The 20922-nt window shown below is 49.0% G+C and overlaps 1 protein-coding gene across 4 annotated transcripts in view; it reads left to right on the forward strand.

Annotated features, from left to right (window-relative positions):
• SYTL4 (synaptotagmin like 4) overlaps positions 1 to 20922 on the forward strand; it is a 63138-nt gene that overhangs the window by 15691 nt on the left and 26525 nt on the right. For all 4 annotated transcript variants that reach the window (XM_083160307.1, XM_083160309.1, XM_083160310.1 and 1 more), the window contains exons 2-3: positions 12108 to 12275; positions 20360 to 20575. In XM_083160307.1, coding sequence (XP_083016433.1) covers positions 12157 to 12275; positions 20360 to 20575 — 335 coding nt within the window. In that variant the 5' untranslated portion in view covers positions 12108 to 12156. The remainder of the gene's footprint in view (positions 1 to 12107; positions 12276 to 20359; positions 20576 to 20922) is intronic.

Here is a 20922-nt window from a genome sequence, read left to right on the forward strand (position 1 = left end):
GCTGTAGTCATTACTAACTGTCACATTCCCCAGATCCCCTAGCTGGTGCACAGCTGTAGTCATTACTAACTGTCACATTCCCCAGATCACCTAGCTGGTGCACAGCTGTAGTCATTACTAACTGTCACATTCCCCAGACCACCTAGCATGTGCACAGCTGTAGTCATTACTCACTGTCACATTTCCCAGACCACCTAGCTGGTGCACAGCTGTAGTCATTACTAACTGTCACATTCCCCAGATCCCCTAGCTGGTGCACAGCTGTAGTCATTACTAACTGTCACATTCCCCAGATCACCTAGCTGGTGCACAGCTGTAGTCATTACTAACTGTCACATTCCCCAGATCCCCTAGCTGGTGCACAGCTGTAGTCATTACTAACTGTCACATTCCCCAGACCACCTAGCATGTGCACAGCTGTAGTCATTACTCACTGTCACATTTCCCAGACCACCTAGCTGGTGCACAGCTGTAGTCATTACTAACTGTCACATTCCCCAGATCCCCTAGCTGGTGCACAGCTGTAGTCATTACTAACTGTCACATTCCCCAGATCACCTAGCTGGTGCACAGCTGTAGTCATTACTAACTGTCACATTCCCCAGATCCCCTAGCTGGTGCACAGCTGTAGTCATTACTAACTGTCACATTCCCCAGATCACCTAGCTGGTGCACAGCCGTGGTCATTACTAACTGTCACATTCCCCAGATCACCTAGCTGGTGCACAGCTGTGGTCATTACTAACTGTCACATTCCCCAGATCACCTAGCTGGTGCACAGCCGTGGTCATTACTAACTGTCACATTCCCCAGATCACCTAGCTGGTGCACAGCCGTGGTCATTACTAACTGTCACATTCCCCAGACCACCTTGTGCACAGGTGCAGTTATTACTAACTGTCACATTACCCAGACCACCTATCTTGTGCACAGGTGCAGTCATTACTAGTTGTCACATTTCCCAGACCACCTTGCTCCTTGATGGCTAACCTTGACACTCCAGCTTTCGTTGAACAACAAACACATCCCAGCATGCTCTGCATCAGATTTAGCATGGCCAAATAGCAAAACTCAAGCAGAGCATGCTGGGATGTATAGTTAAACAACAGCTGGAGTGTCAAGCTTAGCCATCCAGGACCTAGCTGGTGCACAGGTCCAGTCATTACTAACTGTCACGTTTTGAAACATGCTGCATTCATTCCAAGCTGACACATCCTACAGATCCACAGGTGGCCTGGAAAACCTGAACGGTTGGTAGATCTCGAGGACCAGTTTGGCCACCCCTGCTCTACACTAACATGAAGATGTGGCAGCCTGTAGCATGTATGACCCCTGCCACTTATACTTACCTATAGTTACAGGTCAGATACAGGTGTAAGGCAGGAGTTCCAAGCAGCAGTGCCCTATATTCAGCAGGAGGTCACAGGCCGCAGGCCCGGACTACAAAGGGGGAGAAAAAAAATACTCCATGGCAGCATAGGCTCTGAGGTACAGGGCTGGGTAGCAATTTGGGGAGTACCCATGCCGTTATTTTTAAAGCTTGTGATTACAAAACAAAATGTGCACAGATCATAGGCCTATTATTGGGGGTGGGGGTGTTTGCCATCAGATTTGTTCTGGGTTCTAAACCCGCTGCTTCTATCTGAACCAACGCTGATAGTTGGTCCAATGTTCTATTGATGTTTAAGTTCTTTTTTCTGGAAATTTCCATCCAATTTGTAAATCCCTAATTTGGAATATTTCACTTAAAATGTAAAACTCTGAATTTTTCCCAAGGTTTAATACATCTCTCTCTAAAATGCTTTCATGTACAGTATAACTTACCAGCTGCCCAGCGCCAATATTGCCCCCTTCTATGTGCAATCAATTTTTCTCTCCACCTCTGCTGCCCCGTCAGCCAATCACTGGCTCCATGTGCCACTATAGCCCAGGATTGAAGACCCCTCCCTCCCCTACAAAGCCTCAACCATAGTGTTCCCGCTAGGCTGCGCCCCACTGAAACAGCCTGCCTCTGTCCCCTCTGTTGTGACCGGGGAAGCCCGGCGCTGCTGTACATAGCGATGCCCGGCACTTCCCTGGCAGTGTACAGCCTTCCAGGTGGCCGGGTCCGCTCCCTTCAGTGACGCCGGCAACCATACCTGCCCCTTTGTGTGATGCCACCGGCCGGGCCCGCCCCTTTCCATCACGGGGCAGCCCGGGCATTCCCCTTTTGTGATGTTGGTGGCCCGGGACCGCCCAAAACAGTGACGTCGGTGGGCCTGCTCCGACCCCGTTACGCTGCCCCCGTGCAGGGGTGCCCTGCCCGCCCTAGTTCCTAGAAGGAACACTAAACCACTCCTTTGTTCCCTACATCTCCAACCTCATTCCCGCACCCCCCCCCCCCCCCTGTGGGGTGCAGGTGACTGCCGCCCATCCTCCTAACTCACCACCTCCTCCAGGATATCTCGCGTGCGGTTCATCCGCCTACCAGGTTTTATCAGACAATCATCCAGCTTTCAAGCTTCCAAATATGACCTTCAAACCCGGAGCCCCTCAGTCATCAGATAGGTCCCGGTGCCAGGATGGAAGCATGGTCAGTTGTGGAGGAAAGGTCATACCACACTTGGTAAATAAGGGTAAAGTTGCTAAGATGGGAGTTCTTTTGAAAATGGGATCTTGCCCATAGCAACCAATCAGATTCTATTTCATTTACTGAGCACCTTCTGGAAGATAATAGATCTGATTGGTTGCTATGAAACATCCCATCTTTAATAGAAGACCCATCTACCCAGTGTGTACTGCACTGATACTTATGCCGATGTATGGGCTTTATTCCAACCCCCGCTGACTCAGATACCCACTGGGCACCCCAGACAATTTGGGCTTGTGTACCCCACTCCCTAACTCAGTGTTCCTGTTAGCACCCTCACTTCTGAAGGTCCATACACATTGGCCGTTCTTCAGATCTGATCGCAGTACAAATTTGTTCTCAAAATGGACAAAACCATGTGCACTGCAGGTGGGGCAGATGTAACATGTGCAGAGAGAGTTATATTAGGGTGAGTTATTTTGTTTCTGTGCTGGGTAAATACTGGCTGCATTATTTTTACACTGCTATTTAGATTTCAGTTTCAACACTTCCCACCCAAATTTAACTCTCTCTCTGCACCTGTTACATCTGCCCCAACTGCGGTGCACATGGATTTGCTTATTTTGAGAACAAATTTGTACTGCGATCAGATCTGAATAAGGGCCCTTGTACGATATGTGGCACTGCCAATACTGATGATATTAGCTGTGCAGCAAAAACTATCCCACGGGTAAAAATGCCATCTCCGGTCCTCCAACCGTAAATGCAGTCACTGGCGATATCCTCGGGCTTATCATTAATACACTGAACAATGTGCACAATGATACTCTTAACTATATGGACATCCTGCATATTGTTTATGCACCTCAGAGTGTGTACTCGATTTAGAAACCAAACACATCCCCTCCCAAACCTCCAGGTTCCAATGTATAGGTCAACAGATTAAAGGTGGACAATGCTTAAGTTTGACCGGTTTTGAAAAAACATAAATTATAATTTTTTTCAGGGGGGGGGTTGCTCAAACTTTTTCTTGATTTGGAAATGGTAATCAGTGGTGAGGGCAGCGAGCCGCCTTGCCTGCAGTGTGCCCGCGAGGGTACCCATTACCGTACTATATGGATTTGGGAGAATCTGGGAATTGCCTCTTGCATCAATCGTGAAATAATGACACAGAGACCAAAGCCCCGTAATCCGGTATAATTCAGTCTGCCTTGTCTGCATTTATACAACCCTAATAACAGCAAAGTGGTTACATAACAATGTAATGAGTACCAGAAAAGTGCTGTTTACTCATCTGTGACTGACCCTGGGTGAACTAAATCATAAAACGTTCTTTATAGTGAGGCTGCGGAATCATTCTGGGCAGATAGTGCCAATAGGACGGCTGCAGCTGTCACTGAGATGTGTGATATGTCCGTGATTCACAAGTGTTATCAATGGCAAACAGAATGCATCCAAATGTGTGTGTGTGTGTGTGTGTGTGTGTGTGTGTGTGTGTGTGTGTAATATTGTGTCAAGGAGCACATAGACTGGGTAAAAGTACAACAGTGTCTTTGTCTCCACAGCAGTAACAGCAGCACAGTTCACAAACTTCTCACAACTTGGAGCAGCATCCAATGGTCCCTACCATAGCCCACACCCCCGCCTATCACCTGGGCAGCTAGTACGCCATCAGGAGCATTTGACAATTTTAAAGGCAGCTCACAGGTGCAACTCATCAGCTTGGCAGAGACAAAAACATGAGAACCCTATTAACCTGCATATGCATATATATAAATAAAGTGGGGTAAGAGTTCTGGGTGTGAATGGGGCAATGGTTTGCCCAGTGCTGAATATTACCTCACGAATGTTGGTAGATAGGTGGCTATAAGTTAGTAAATACCGTGTGCCCGGGGTAGCAGGAAATATGTGAATTATTTGCACATATTTCTGGGTAATTTTCCTGAACACACATGGGCGCCAGCATCTGGGCCGGTTACATGTGTACCACAGAGACAGGTTTATCCTCATTCCTGACATCCTGTATGCGGCCATAAACATGTCAGCTTGTAAACAACGGAATGGGGGAGGACAGGAGTCCACGTGACACTGCACTCAGTGTACAGCATGTAACAGTGCTTTCATCCTCTGTGCTGCTCCCATTCAGTATGAAGGCACAATAGAAATTCCTGCAGCCGCCAGATAAGTAGTGATTTACTAAGTGCTGGAAACGCCTGTCTTTGATAAAAACAGGTGTATTTGTCAGAGATAGGGATACTCCCTATATATCAAGGGCCTGAGATGTAGCACATTTCTTCAGGTGTAAAGTAAGGGGGCAAACAAGGTTTTCAGCAGTACTTCACTGTATAATGGAGGGGGTGTGGCCACTGGGTGGGGCTTCTGGGAGGGGGCGTGATCACGCTCCCTGTGAAAAAAATAAACCAGAGGGAGAGTGAGGACAGGCTGCAACTGTCTCTCTCTCCCGAGCTCAGCACCCCCGGCACTGAGCAGCGTATGCTGGGCTGGGGAGAGAGGCTGTGCTGCAGTGTCAGCCTGTCCTCTCTCTCCCTACCTGCTCCCTGCAACGGAGAGAGGGCAAGTTGGATCCGAGCCCGGGTAAAAAGTACCCCCCTTTCTCAATGCCACTGGATATAGACAATGTCTAAGTCGACAGCAAAAGATGGACAAGTGTCACATTGACGAAAGGTTGACACATGAAAAGGTCAACATGAGGTTTTTTCTTTTTTTAATTGGTGTCAAAATTTACACCTGAGCACGGGGACCCCCAAATAGTGTGCAGAGTGGCTCGTTATGCTGCGGGCCAGGTACCACGCCCCACTACCTCTGCGCTGGGCACACGTTACCGTTCTCCATCACAGTCAACGTGGATGAAACCGTAATAAATAATCCGTTGTTCTTTCATGTTTCGATCTTTTGTCTATGTTGACATTTGTGCATGCCGACCTATTTGGTGGCGACCTAGACATCATTGTCTGTCAGCTGTCCGGATACCCATCGCTGCGATAGTGGCTCTGCCAGTACTTTCTTGGCACCTAAATTGACTGTGAGGGGTTTATGTACTAAGATGGGAGTTCTACCGAGGATGAGATGTTGCTACGAGCAACCAATCAGATACCATCTATTATCTTCTAGAACGGCGGTTCCCAACCTATTCTCTCTCCTGTACCCCTGGATTAGGCTTTTCATGTATGTACCCCTCCTCTCAATCTACCCCAGGTTGGGAACCACTGTTCTAGAAGCTGCTAAATACATAAGAAGTAGAAACTGGTTGCTATGGGCAACATCCATCTTCAGTAGAACTCCCTAATTAAGGCTCCCATACACATACAATTTTGGCCCGATTTCACCCGATTCTGACAGATCGGACTAGAAATCGGGTGAAATCATCCAAAATCGCATGTGTATGACATCAGATCCGATGCACAGGTCGGACGTGCGGCCCATCCGACCTCCAACTGAGACCCCCTCCCAGCGGCAGGGAATGTGCGATATGTCACACGCAGAAGGACCACTTGCGATGTATCACATGCGATCCTGCTGCCGAAGCAGATCCCAGGCGGTTCAAGGGGGGATCTGATGGCCATATACTGCTGCAACTTCTCCCAATAGTGTATGGCCACCTTTAGTAAATAATCCCTACTGCTGATTTATGTAGCACCTTCTTTAGGATTATTACTAGATCTCTCACTTGTAAAACTCACATTTTAGTACATTCCCCCCTGCTGTCACTAGGAGTAATGGTATTGGCATAATCTATCTGATACCAGGAAGAAGTTCCCTATGAATTGATAGAAATGATTCTGGCAGCAGATCCTTGCATTTGGCGCGTGGAGGTGTTGCTGCTTGTTGCTACATGTGGAGGTATTCTGTGGTGGAATGTATACCTGTCAGGTACAGCACCTGGATGCGGGCAGGTGAGGGATGATACAGAGGGATGCGCACTTACTTCCTGTTTGTGGGGAGATGTAATCCCTGCGCTGGCTCTACGACCACACCTTCCTAATGTCAACAAAGCTGTTGCTATGGGAACGGGACACAGAGCCACAACACAAAGGCCTATGAACATTTGTATTAAACAATTCACACCCTTAACCCTGAGATTGCACAGTGTTGTTCCTGAGGATGCAGTGCATGCTGGGCATTGTAGTACCACAAAAGCCAATGAGGCCCATTGAGGTGAGCACAACGCAAATCATATGAATTTTTTTTGCTATTCCTTTTGATGCGATGGTCAGGGACCATCGCATTGAAAGATTCGATGGTGGATGCTCAGCCATCATTTGATGGTGGGCATACGATGTCCATTCCTACCTTGTGCTGCTTTGTGGTAAGAGTTGTCAGGACTGATCACTGCCAGCATGAGCCTCATTGGCTCAGCAGGTTACGAAAGTGTCACAGCCCTGCTCTGATTGGAGCAAGTCTCTCCTGCTTGGCCCTGTGGTTCATGGAGTCTGCAGCTGGCAATGATTGTGTCCCTATGAAATCAGGGATTTGTCCCTGGGTATCACGCAGAGCTGGTTGCTTGAACACTCGTTACTGTACCGTAATGCAGCAGTGTATAATGGTGGTACGGATGGTCAGGGTGTGGATCGTTTTATCAACCACACTTAGGTCGACACCATTGGGTCGACAGCGTTAGGTCGACATGGGTTAGGTCGGAAGGTCGACATGTTTTTTTTTTTTTACCCGAAGATCGACACAGTCAACATGGACACAGTTGGAAGTCAACCGCAGCCCCTCGCATCGCTCGCCATGCTTCGGGCACGGTGCCTCGCTGCGCTCGGCACACTATTTTATTCTCCCACCACGCCCTAGTGGATAGTAGGGCATGAAATGCCGCCTGTTGGCACACGTCGGCTCAAAAAACAGTAAAAAAGCCCATGTCGACCTTCCGACCTGTCGACTTTGTACCCTGTCGACCTTGTACCCTGTTGACCTAGACACCCATTAGGTCGACACCGTTGGGTCGACAGGTGGGAAACCTGTCGACCTAATGACTGTCGACCTAAGTTGTGTCGACAATAATACCGTATCCCAGATGGTCATTGTCGTAGTGCAAATGGCCATCGTTGGTAGAATACTATGTAATGTTTGGCCATCAATGGTTTTAACTATCGATGGCTATCCCTTTTATTTGACTGACTGGTCCATGGACCAATCAGAACCTGGGGGTGGGGCTTTACAGATTTCAGGGGCGGAGTTATGCGATGTCCTACCGGTAGTCCCTCAGCTAAGAAAAAGAGAAACTATTAGTTATGCGTTGACATCAATAGAGAGAGACCATCTGGTTCTCCCCCCATCGATGGCAAAACTATTCTACATCGGTCATAAACCATCAATATTTTTTTAAATCGTCAATGGCCATCCCTAACTGGTGGTGGTTACACTAGATTCACTAAAAATATTATAGATTTCACCAGCCGACCCATTGTATTTACTGATCAGCACTTTTTTGTATAAAGGAAACTTTTTTATTTCTGGGTGTATTGTACAAGACGCTAGGCCCGTTCTATGGAAGCCCACGCTAGGCCCGTTCTATGGAAGCCCACGCTAGGCCAGGGTTGCCAACTTTTACAATCTCCTCTCCGGGAGAACCCCGGAGAGGAGACTGTCAACGTCACTTCTGGGGGCGGGGCCTGATGGAGACATCATCAGTCCCTTCCCCCAGTAATGCAAATACCGCAATACGCGGGTCTCCGATGAGGGGGCGGGGCTTGCATATTTAGCCCCGTGATTTGCATATTTAGCCCCGTCCCCTTCCGACGAAATGCCTCGAATCGCAGCAATTTAACGCTTACGCCACCACAAGGTACATGAGGGGGGAAAGGGACAGCCGGGGGACCGGGAGGGGGACCCGATTTTCGGGATCCTCCCGGCCATTCCGGGAGGGTTGGCAACCCTGCGCTTGGCCTGTTCTATAGAAGCCCACACTAGGCCCGTTCTACGGAAGCACACTCTAGGCCCGTTGTACGGCAGCCCACGCTAGGCCCGTTGTATGGAAGCGCGCGCTAGGCCCGTTGTATGGAAGCGCCCGCTAGGCCCGTTGTATGGAAGCGCGTGCTAGGCCCGTTGTATGGAAGCGAGCGCTAGGCCCGTTGTATGGAAGCGCGTGCTAGGCCCGTTGTATGGAAGCGCGCGCTAGGCCTGTTGTATGGAAGCGAGCGCTAGGCCCGTTGTATGGAAGCGCGTGCTAGGCCCGTTGTATGGAAGCGCGCGCTAGGCCTGTTGTATGGAAGCGCGCGCTAGGCCTGTTGTATGGAAGCGCGCGCTAGGCCCGTTGTATGGAAGCGCCCGCTAGGCCCGTTGTATGGAAGCGCGCGCTAGGCCCGTTGTATGGAAGCGCGCGCTAGGCCTGTTGTATGGAAGCGCGCGCTAGGCCCGTTGTATGGAAGCGCGCGCTAGGCCCGTTGTATGGAAGCGCGCGCTAGGCCCGTTGTATGGAAGCGTGCGCTAGGCCCGTTGTATGGAAGCGCGCGCTAGGCCCGTTGTATAGAAGCACACCTCCCAAACTATTCAGTGTTTAACAGTCTGATGGTTACTGCACCCAGATAATGACGGCAGCTCAATGTCAGATTGACGGACGTTGTAATCTCTCTAAATATCCAGAAATAACTGACTGTTCTAACATCCGCCGCCCATTCTCGCCCCACTGCCAGCTACCACGATACTAATCGCATGTGCTCTAACATATGCGATTAGTAAAGCAAAGGACAGCTCTTGCGGTAAGAGCTGTCCTTTGCCATGCGTCACCGTCCCTGGACTTCGGGTCAGAGACCCGGGAGTCCCTCCGCACATGCGCAGGCTGCGGGGCATGCCCACACACAGCGCTGGGGAGAGAAGCCCATAAGCTTCAAAAGCTGGTGATTCCCTCCGCAGCGCTGGCCCTGCCTGAGCGGGCACTAGAGCATGCAATAAATACGGAAAACCCCCGATACTGCATTTTTTTGCTTTCGAGCATATCCCCCTGAATATTTACATAATAAAGTAAATTGTGTGTCCTCTCATGCTGGGCTTTTTTTGTTTTTTTTGTTCCTAGAGTATATTAACCACAATGACATTAATTTCCAGCTATTTCCAGGGTCATTCCCTGACCATGTCCTTTTCATGTAACATTTGTTACCCCATGACAAGCTTTGCATCAAAATGAAAGCATATCATGTACCACACAAACAACATTTACTTTTCACTAAATATTCAAAACACAGGATCAAAAATATATATATTTCACATGATCTGTTTAGTCCACCTGTAACGTTTGTTACCATGGAATGACCCTCCAGTCAATTTTGAACCCCTCATAATAATGTTTTAACATTTTCAATATTATTGGCCAAAGGCTGCAGCAAGAAGTTAGGTTGTCCATAGCAACCAATTCGATGCTGACTATTATTTCCCTTTTGCATCCTAGAAAATGATAGACAGAATTTGATTGGTTGTTATGGGCAACATTGCCTTATACACATGTCGCACTGTAATATTCGTTAGTCCTATAACTCCCCATGGTAGTAGCCTTATACATATTACACCACAGTATTGCCGCTTACACACATTATGCCACAGAACCCCTTTATACATGTTATACTATGGTAGATCCCCTCTCCTTCCTAATTTTGTCTCGGTCCTACTCCTCATGATTTCTCCTTTCCTTCCCACACTGCACCAGCACACACATGCAAAGTTACACCGCACTGCAATAATACGCACACACAGGGTTACACTGCACTGCACCAGCAGTGGACAGCCGAGGAATAAAATAAAATTAATTCCATGTTTGTTAGCTATCACCCGTCTTGATGTAATGTTAGTAAGGTTACTGCAAGATGGCTGTGCCAATGTAACTTACTGGTTGACGTGCATTTAGGTCGACTTGAGTTAAGGTAGACATGCTGGAAGGTCAACATGACTTTAGATTGACGGGGTCATTCGGTCGACATGGGTAAGGTCGACATTGAAGAAGTTGACATGGTTTTTTTTTTTTTTAACCGGAATGTCAACACAGTCAACATAAACACTAAAACGTATGCATGGCTCGCTGCACTTACCATGATTCTGGCTCAGTGCCTCGCTGCGTTCAGCGCACTATTTTATTCTCCCACCATGCCCTAGTGCATGGGTCCTCAAACTATTTTACTCTGTGACCCCATCAGACAATACAAATAATTACAGGACCCCAGCAGTTACTGCAGAAGGTCATAACATCACAGGTGTAGTCAGCAGACAGCACATATATGGCAGCATTATGGAGGCACAACATGATGGGAGGAGTCTGAAGTAACAGACAACTCAACAGATTATTCAGACTCCTTGAATCACTGACTGAGATTAGAAAAGTCCTCAGCCTGATGGTCAACAACATGGAGTCGCGACCCCATGCTGAGAAGGTCGGGACCCACTTTTGGGTCAGGACCCACAGTTTGAGAACCGCTGCCCTAGTGGATGGTAAGGCATGGAATACCACCTGTCGACACATACCGCCTGTCGTGTCGACACGGACACCGAAATGTAGCACCGCGTCCCCTCACATGGCTCACTACTCTCGCCATGCTTAGGGCACGGTGCCACGCTGCGCTCGGCACACTATTTTATTCTCTGACCATGCCCTAGTGGATGTAGGGCGTGAAATGCCGCCTGTTTTTTTGGCTAAAAAAAAAAGTAAAAAAACCCTTGTCGACCTAATGACGCTGTCAACCTTAAGTCGCGTCGACTTTCCTGCCTGTTGACCTTAAGTCATGTCGACCTAAATGCATGTTGACCTAATGGTGTCGACCTAATGCTTGCACTGCCCGGAAGCTCCCGGGCAGTCCCCAGCAAACAATTTGCAAAAAGTGTTTTTTTTTGCGAAACGATCTTGATCCGATCCCAATGCGATGGTATTGGACCAAACGAGCATCGGGTACGCGCATCGAATCGAAATATGATCAACAAAATGACAAAAAAGTACATACAATGCCGACCGATTGTATGTAGATTGTATCAGGATTGACGGGATTGAGGGGAAATCGTCCTGGTGTGTACCCAGCATTCGTTTTAGTATATAGATCTAATATGTATAAGTTGGCCCAGAAAAACTGTTAAAAAGTGCCTAAGGGCATTGATGATTACCGAGGTGTCACCAACCCTGATCAGGAACATGTCACGCTAATCTATCCTCGAAATGCATTTCTTCTGCTTGACATTGTGCCCTCTCCCTTTATTGGCGCGGTGAGGATCTAATTGGAGATAATGTACCGGTAAGAGCTGGAAGGGGCCTGGTGACGATATGTAAGAGGGTTGTGCTCATTACTCATCCGGCATTTATATTGCATTAGGCTGCGAGTACACGTAGACCATTGGCTATAAGCCTCGTCGCTCGTCCGTAGCTGGACGCCCTGTTTATGAACTTCTGGATATTTAACTCTAAGAAAAAACATCTCCTGAATTTTTGACAACCTGGGTAGACTGGATTATTGTGTGACATATTTGTACAGCATTGCACGAGCATGTAGTAATGTAACACCTCATTTTTTTTAAATTGTGATTTTTGTCCGTTTTCCCTAAGGCTGACTGAGGAATTTGCGGCATAAGAGGGTGATCACCGTGGAGCCGACATGACCCAAAATGCAGAAGTGGTCAACCTGTCCTTTCTGTCCGAGACGGAGCGCGAACTCATCATACAGGTTCTGCACCGAGATGAGGAGCTCCGGAAAGCGGAGGACCGGAGAGTCAGGTAAATGTGCTATTGTTGTATGTTGTATTCACAATATGGCTCCTAACTGCACTATTACTGCTCCAAATCCCTCTGTAACAGCTGGGGGACACTGTAACTGGGGGGGCATAGAGGTGCAGGCAGGAGCTCGGGTGCTTTAGTGGTACTCAATCAATAATTTCTTGGAAAATCACAAGTTACACCGTCCACAAACAACTGGCGATACGTGCGTACACACCTGTACAATTTTACTTGCGACGTCCGATGTACTCCCGTCCAAACAGTCGCAAGAAAAAGATTGTACCACCGTACACACTCTCTTGATTGTCATTGTCATTGCATGATGGTTAACACCCCTGTTGCTCATGTACTTGTAGTGCCACTTTAAAAGATGTAGTCAGCTGGCAGGGTGACTAGAGACAGACATACAGCAAATAGTCGGGGTGCACGTCTAGATGTAGTCAGCCGGCTAACTACATCTAGACGTGCACTCCGGCTATTTTCCGTATGTCTGTCTCTAGTCACCCTGCCGGCTGACTACATCTAGACGGCCAGATAAACCATTCTTCAGAGCGGTTTGCCGGACTTAACTTTTTACGTGGCACAACAAGTACCTGTGCAGCAGGGGTGTTAACCATCATGCAATGACAATGCTGTGCTGTAGAAGAGATCATGCAGCTATGGAACGCCCACATGGGCATTCCAGCTTTGGCAGTATAGTCGCAAGAATGGCCAGCATATCGATCGAACGTGCGTACACACTGCACTTTTGTTCCGATATGGGCCGTCCTGTCGGATGAAAATTAAACAGCACTGAGCCTTCGACTGACCGAGTATGGACGGACAAGACCATTTTTGTCCGTTTATCGCTCGTACAGGACAGCGTACACACCTATACAATTGAACAGCCATCCGACCCAGAACGGAAGAACGGCCCGACGATTGTATATATGTGTACCCAGCTTTACAATCATGATTGTGTCCAATTTCCCTTCAACTCCCCGGCAGTCCTTTTATAGTTTTTGGACACACGATGTACTCACAATCTGTCATACAATCTGTCATACAATTCATCTGCTGCATGATTGTATGATTGAAGCTTCATGTAAATAGGGGGCTGGCCTACTAGGATCAAAAGGATGGGAGTACCAAAAATCCATTAAAAAAAATAATAGTAATTTACAGGTTGCCACTACTACCTATCTGCTCACATCTGCTGTGTTATGCCATTATTAAATAGCCCAAATGCAGCAATCCTCTGTTTTCAGAGTGGTGACAGAATTGTGCAAAAGGACATCCACCGCTCTCTTCAGCCACCCGCCCGTCTGCCGCTTGGATACTTCTGCGGCTCCTGGCATCTTCACTGCCACGGGCCGCCCGGAAGCTGCACCTCTCTTCTCTGCTAGTCAGGGAGGGAGTGTCACATGACTCTGGTTGTATGAACCATCTAAAGACAGATTGCATGTGCTTAATAGCACATGCAATCTGCTCCCAGTCCCAACTGATCTGACGTGCAGCACGTCAGATCAGAGGACCAATCCTCCAATCTCCCGGGGCCAGCATTGTATCACTATGTGCATGCAATCTGCATACAATCCATTTTACAATCCATTGAGATTGTATGATTGGGTGCAATGTCTTTCTGATGTATGGACAGGGCCGGACTGGCCATCTGGCACTTCTGGCAAATGCCAGAAGGGCCGATGGCCTAGTGGTCCGATTATTGCAGCCACATGCTGCGGCAGCCGGGCAGGAGGGATCTCTGACTAGTGAACGGCCGGGCAGGAGGGAGCCGCTGCTGCTGCACTGACTATGCGGACACATGCTGCGGCGGCCGGGCAGAAAGGATCGCTGACTAGTGGCCGCCCGGGCAGGAGGGAGCCGCTGCACTGACTGTGTGCGGACACATGCTGCGGCGGCCGGGCAGAAAGGATCGCTGACTAGTGGCCGCCCGGGCAGGAGGGAGCCACTGCACTGACTGTGTGCGGACACATTCTGCGGCGGCCGGGCAGGAAGGATTTCTTACTAGTGGGCAGCTGGGCAGTAGCGAGCCTCTGTCCTGTGTGCACGGCTGGGGCCTGCCCCCTTTCTGCCTCCCATCCCACCCTTCGCCGACCTGCCAGCGATGGGATCCAATCACACAGACCACCATTACACCCCCCCCCCCCCTCAGCTAAGAGAAGAAGGTGCCCTCTGCTCCAACTCCACTGGCAGCAGTGCGGAGCGGGTAAGCGCTCTCCTCCCACCATCCCTAACAGCACAGCAGCAAAAATGTAAGTGGCAGTGGCACTTTTTGGGGGCATTGTGTAACGTCAGGTGCATTAATAGTGGCATTAAGTTTATATGCAGGAGTACTGGGGTGACTACATGTAGCAATGTGGCATAATATGTAATGGGCATAACAGTGTGTATCATATTGTGTAATGGGCATAACAGTGTGCAGCATATTGTGTAATGGGCATAACAGTGTGCAGCATATTGTGTAATGGGCATAACAGTGTGCAGCATTTGTGTAATGGGCATCACGGTGTGCAGCATTTGTGTATTGGGCATTATGGTGTGCAGCATTTTGTGAAATGGGCATCACGGTGTGCGCTTAATGTGTAGTGGGCATCAGGGTGTGCGCTTAATGTGTAGTGGGCATTACGGTGTGCGGCATAATGTGTAGTGGGCATTACGTTGAGCAGCATTATGTGGAATGGGCATTACGGTGTATGGCATAATGTGGAATGGGCAGTGTAATGCCTCCCTTTTTGTGATTCCATGCATCCTTTCCTTGAGGCCATGCCCCCTTTTCACCGCGCGGCTTAGCCGTGCAAGGGTCCCTCCTACTGCAGGTGGCCTGTGTGCTCAAAATGCCAGGGCCAATTTCTGGTCCCAGTCACCTTTAGGGTTAGATTTATTAAGCTCGGTGAAGTGATAAACTGTCTGGTTTTTATCACTGGCCAATCAGCTCCTACCTGAGAAGTTACAGGCTTGGTTTGAAAAATGAGAGGAAGGAGCTGATTGGCCGGTGATAAAAAACAGACAGCTTATCACTTCACCGAGCTTAATAAATCTACCCCTTAGGCTTCTATCTGAGCCCCTGTCGGAATCCTCTGTATTGGGATGCTTGGGTCAGTAACTGCCGAGATAATGGGGCAGATGTATTAAGCCTTAACAAGAGATAAATGGGTGATGAGAGATAAACATCCAGCCAATCACCGGTACTTGTGTATTACAACGGCGCCCGATTTCATGTAAATTGCATCCGATTTATCGGCCGATTTTTGTCCGATTTGATCTGCGATGCGATTTTGCGTCCGATTTGCGGCCGATTTTCTGCCGATTTGATCTGCGATGGGATTTTGCGTCCGATTTTCTGCCGATTTTTTGCCGATTTTCGGCCATTTCCTGCTGATTTGCATGTTATTCCATCCTTGCACACCCCCAGGTACTATGCGATGGTATGCGATGTGATTTTCGGGAAAATGCCCCTGATTGTACAATTAAATAATGTTTGCAATGTTAAATGCACCCCCATTGTTAACGCCACCCCCACTATCAATGCCAACCCGAAGCGTGGCGAGCGCAGCGAGCCCGCAAGGGGGCGGCGGTACGCGTCCTCCGACCTTTTCATACCCCCACTATCCACGTCGGCGTGGAGTTGATTTTAGATAGTGTGGCGAGCGCAGCGAGCCACCGAGCCCGAAGCGTGGCGAGTGGACGCGGATTACTTTACATGTATTCCGCGTCCCCTCGCGGGGCTCGCTGCGCTCGCCACGCTTCAGGCTCGGTGGCGCGCTGCGCTCGCCACACTATCTAAAATCAACTCCACACCGACGTGGATAGTGGGGGTATGAAAAGGTCTGAGGACGCGTACCGCCGCCCCTCGCGGGCTCGCTACGCTCGCCACGCTTCGGGTTTGCGTTGATAGTGGGGGTGGCGTAAACAATGACGGTGCATTTAACATTGTAAGCACCCATCAGGGTGATTGTACAATTACAAATCGAATCGCTTCACATGCATCGCATGGCATGCATCACATGCCACTATATTGCATGCGATGCACTACGATGGAAATCGAGGGTGTGCAATGATGGAACAGCATGCAAATCGGCCGGAAAAAGTGAGAAATCGGCCGCAAAATCGCATCCGATTTTTCCATGCGATTTTCGGCCGATTTCGTGGGCGCCGTCAAAATACACAAGTACCCAATCACCTGCTAACTGCTATGTTACAGGCTATGTTTGAAAAAAGTCAGTAAGGAGCTGATTGGTTGGACGTTTGAGGTTCACATACAGAGCACAGGACCCCCCAGGCCAGTGACCGCCTACTGCCCCAAGTCATTACCCTAGTGAGAGGTTTAAGGGTTGAGATTTCACATTAGTAAGAAGCAGCAGCTCTGTGCTTAGCGGGTCACATACAGTAGGTGAGAGGTAATTAGGGTGTTACAATGAAATTCAATGTAACACTTAATTTAGCACTATTCATTAATCTAATATGTAAAATTATGCTTAACACCTCAACTTCCCTCCACGGCAGAAGTGTTTGGTAGAGAGCGTGCATCTGCATTTTCTTTCTTTTTTCCTCAGCATTCCGCTTCCCGTTCTCCTTCTAAACAGGACCTGGAGGTGGGGGCTGGGGTACACGGTCACTTGGGTGGGACATGGAAGCCCTGACCATCAACATATAATAATTTCTGGGGCTTGGGGGGATCATGGAGAAAAAACTTTAATGTTTGGAAACACACAAAAGACCATATTAAATGTCACTGTCTCCTCGGAGAGGCTGGCTCCAATCAGAACAAAGCAGGAGCCAGGAAGTCGGGAAGTTGATGGTAAAACCCATTACTCATCGACCTCAGATATCAATATTGACATTTGCAAAAATTGTTACTGAAGTCTCTTTCCTGTTAGAGAAAAGCTGGAAAACCTGCATAAATTTTCCAGACCCTCAGCTGCTGTTGCACCACTCTCAAACCCCCCCCCCCCCAGGAGAATTCCTGATCAGAAATCCCATGCAAGGACACTGTAGTCCGCCCCATCTGCAGCCTGAGTTGGCTGATAACAGAGGGCCTTATTCTGATCGGTGCGGCCCGATCAGAATATGCGGCCGCGACCGTGCAGGCGAATCCCCGCCTTCCATACGGATCGCCACCTGCCGTCCGTACGCGGATATGTGGCGATCCGCATGAAATTGGACGGGGATACGCCTCCTCCGTCTTGGGAGCAGCCCCTGCATTCGATGGTCGCCGAACATCGAATGCAGGGCCGCACGCTCCACCAGGTCCCGCCACACAAGACCACACGGACACTTGTCCGTGTGAAATCATGTATGGGGGCGGGCAGCTGACATCCGGCGATGTCAGATGCCCGCCCCGTACCCACGCGTCACGGCCTCATTACCATGCATACGCCCCGCGTTTGCATGGGAACGCCCATGAAAGGCGGGGCGTATGCATAGGGTAATGAGGCTAAGTAGCCCCTCACGCCCCTCTACGCCCCCTGTGCGGCGTATAAAGAATCTGTGCGGCGAAACCGCCTGCACATGCGCAGAGTGACCTCTGCACATGCGCAGACGATCAACATCGGCGGGACGTACGCATGCGGTAATATCCGCACCGATCAGAATAAGGGCCAGAGAGAAGTAGCTTATATTAAGGGAAGAGCAAATACCAATAACAGAAGTGATCCATCTATCTCCGATACCTGCTGCAATCACAGCTGCCCTGCCCACAGCCACATCCCCCATCTGTCCCGCTAGGGATATATGTAATGCGTGAGATCCCTCAGTGTTTGCAGATCATGTCTGCGAGATTAGAAGGGCAATAATACTGAATGTAGCACAAGTCTGATTCTGCATTGATTTATTTTTTCTCTCTATTTTTTTCTCTATTTTTATCTATGACCGTAACTATCCGTGTTATTGTGTATTACCATTACATTAGGACCTTACCAATTACCCAGCACAGGCATTTCAGGCGAGTATGGGAAATACACTGATGGTTTTGCCCTGTGCAGCGTTTTGTACCTTTTCTATAAATGTGTAGTGATGGCCTACACTCCAGATGTTGTTGTAACCTTGACACTCCAGATGTTGTTGAACTACACATCCCTGCTACAGTTTTTCTATTTTACCATGCTAAAACTGTTGCAGGGCATGCTGGGTTGTGTAGTTCAGCAACAGCTGGAGTGTCAAGGTTAGCCATCACTGGTGTAGAGTTTATTTGAATTTTCTTGTGCAAATGGACATAAAAACTATAAACATCCTACCGTCTGACGTGTGACCTCTAGCATGCATACATTCCACATTTCCTAACTTCTATAACTAACCCTGAAATAAAGACTCGGAGACTTAGGTTTGGCAGAAATTGTTAGCTGATTTATTTAAAGGAATTAAGCTAGATTAATTTATAAATAATTAATGGTGGCCAAGAAAGAACGGCTAATTAACCCCTTGAGTGGTATGCCCGGAAATTTTCAGGGCTCAGCTGTGCTGCCGCAGCGGGCTGTCCTGGAAAATTTCTGAGCATACCACAAATATGAAATAGGTGTGAGCCAGTGGTGTCCAGGTGTGCACCACTGGCGCACCACCTCTAGAGCCCCCCCTCCCCCACCTTCCACCACCTGTGCTCCGGCGATCACACACCGGAGCTCTTCTAACACCGCTTCCGCCATACTTTTAGTAGCAGTGACGTCGGCGGCAGGCTGGGGGATGTTCGGGGCGGCTCGGGGGGACTCGGGAACGCTCAGGCACCCGAGTCCTCCCGAGCCGCCGCGAACATCCCCCAGCCTGCCGCCGACGTCACTGCTGAATGTGACCGGCTGGCGGCTAAGGCAGCGGGGACCCTAGCGGCGGCAGGGAAGCTCCAGCGTACTAACGCCGAAGCAGAGGTGAGGGAGGGGGGGCTTCCCAATGTGGTTGTTTTTGCTGGGGCAGGACTAACCTGCCCTGGTAGGTTTGTTCTGCCCCAGCAAAACCTACCACTCAAGGGGTTAATTACGCTCCATTCCACCAACTGCATGTGTAATAAATCCTACCCTGTCAAGCGGTATCCACTCGACCTACTGCATCGACTACCCACCCGTCCGGATGGGGTTGCTGTGCCCGAGCGGGTGATCCAGCGAAGGCCTAAGTCAATGAGAGGGGAGCGCACCGAAAACAAACCATCTACGTTGCATCATCACACAAAGAAGAACTAAATCCATTAACCTGACGTTCTTTCCCGCCTATCATGCAACGGGCTTACACACCCACCCAAACCGACCAAACCGGGAAGGGAGGGGGGGGGGGGAATCCGCAGGGAAGAGAGGAAGACTCCTCCCTTTCCTGTGACTAATAATCCCAGCTAACACTGCCATCCCCTGCATCCTTATTGGGCCCCCGAGTCACATGCTTTCCAAGGTGCACACACAGCCTTGGATGTTTAACCCAATCCACACCTATTACATTAATCTAACAAAGGTTCCGGGGCGTAGGTGACCCCTCTGTGTACAATAAGCTACAGTTTTTGTTTAAACTTTAAGGGGTAAATTTACTGAGATTGGAGTTCTGTTGAAGATGGCAGCCAATCAGATACTCTATATGATCTTCTTGAAGGTGCAAAATAAATAAGAAGTACAATCTGGTTGCTATGGGCTACACCCTATCTTCAATAGAACTCCCATCTTAGTAAATGTACGCCTAAGTTGGAGATGTACCAATCAGTGAAAGGCTTGGAGAAGCGAGCCAGTGGAGAAGTTACCCATTACAACCAATAAGCATTGACTTGACATTTATCATTTGCATACAATAAAATTATACAGAGCAGCTTATGGGTTGCCATGGGCAACCTATCCACCTCCTCACTTCTCCCCTCTTTTCACTGCTTAGTACATATTCCCCCTTATAGAACCTTTCAGCTCAGTTCTAGTTATGAGCAGGTTTTAAGTATATGCATGCTTTGACACAGGTGACTCTAGCAGTACCTCAGTCAATTTGATTTAACCATCTGTGGTGAACCCGGGAGACAACCTGGAACATTGGGGTGCCCTGAGGACTGCGTTTGGGAACCTCTGGTGGAGGCTATCATTATGTGAGTAGGTAGACAGCAGGACCTGACTGTTATCGGTCTCTCTCCACAGGAGGCTAAAGAATGAACTTCTGGACATCCGGAGAAAAGGAGCAAAAAGGGGGAGTCAGCGTTACAGTGACCGTGCCTGCGCCCGCTGCCAGCAGAACATGGGGCGCATTGCGCCCAAAGCCAACACCTGCCGGAGCTGCAACCACCTGGTGTGCAAAGACTGCCGTATGGACACCGCCACCGGCAGCTGGAAGTGCACGGTGTGCATGAAGGAGGCGTGAGTCCCGCTTATATGAATCTGTCTAACAAACAAAATAAATCTCTAAAATTAACTGTAGGATCCATCCCTAGAAGTGGTTGGCGCATGTGCCCTCAGTAGCGCTAATGCGAGTCTCATTTTACTCCCTCCCCACCTTATCTCTCTGTAATTATAATCTGTAAAACGTGCGATTTATGATGCCTATGGGATAAGAAATGAGAGGAAATCGGTTCCTCTGATTGTTACACTGCATCAAGCACCATGCAGACATCAGGTCACCAGTGTGCAATGAATTTCTAGCTTGAAAATAAAATGGATTATGTGAATTATATGAGCTAAAAGCACTTGGCGCCGATTCTCCATCG

This window comes from Crinia signifera, chromosome 9 (assembly GCF_055691185.1).
Source record: "Crinia signifera chromosome 9, ASM5569118v1, whole genome shotgun sequence".
Taxonomy (NCBI): Eukaryota; Metazoa; Chordata; class Amphibia; order Anura; family Myobatrachidae; genus Crinia; species Crinia signifera.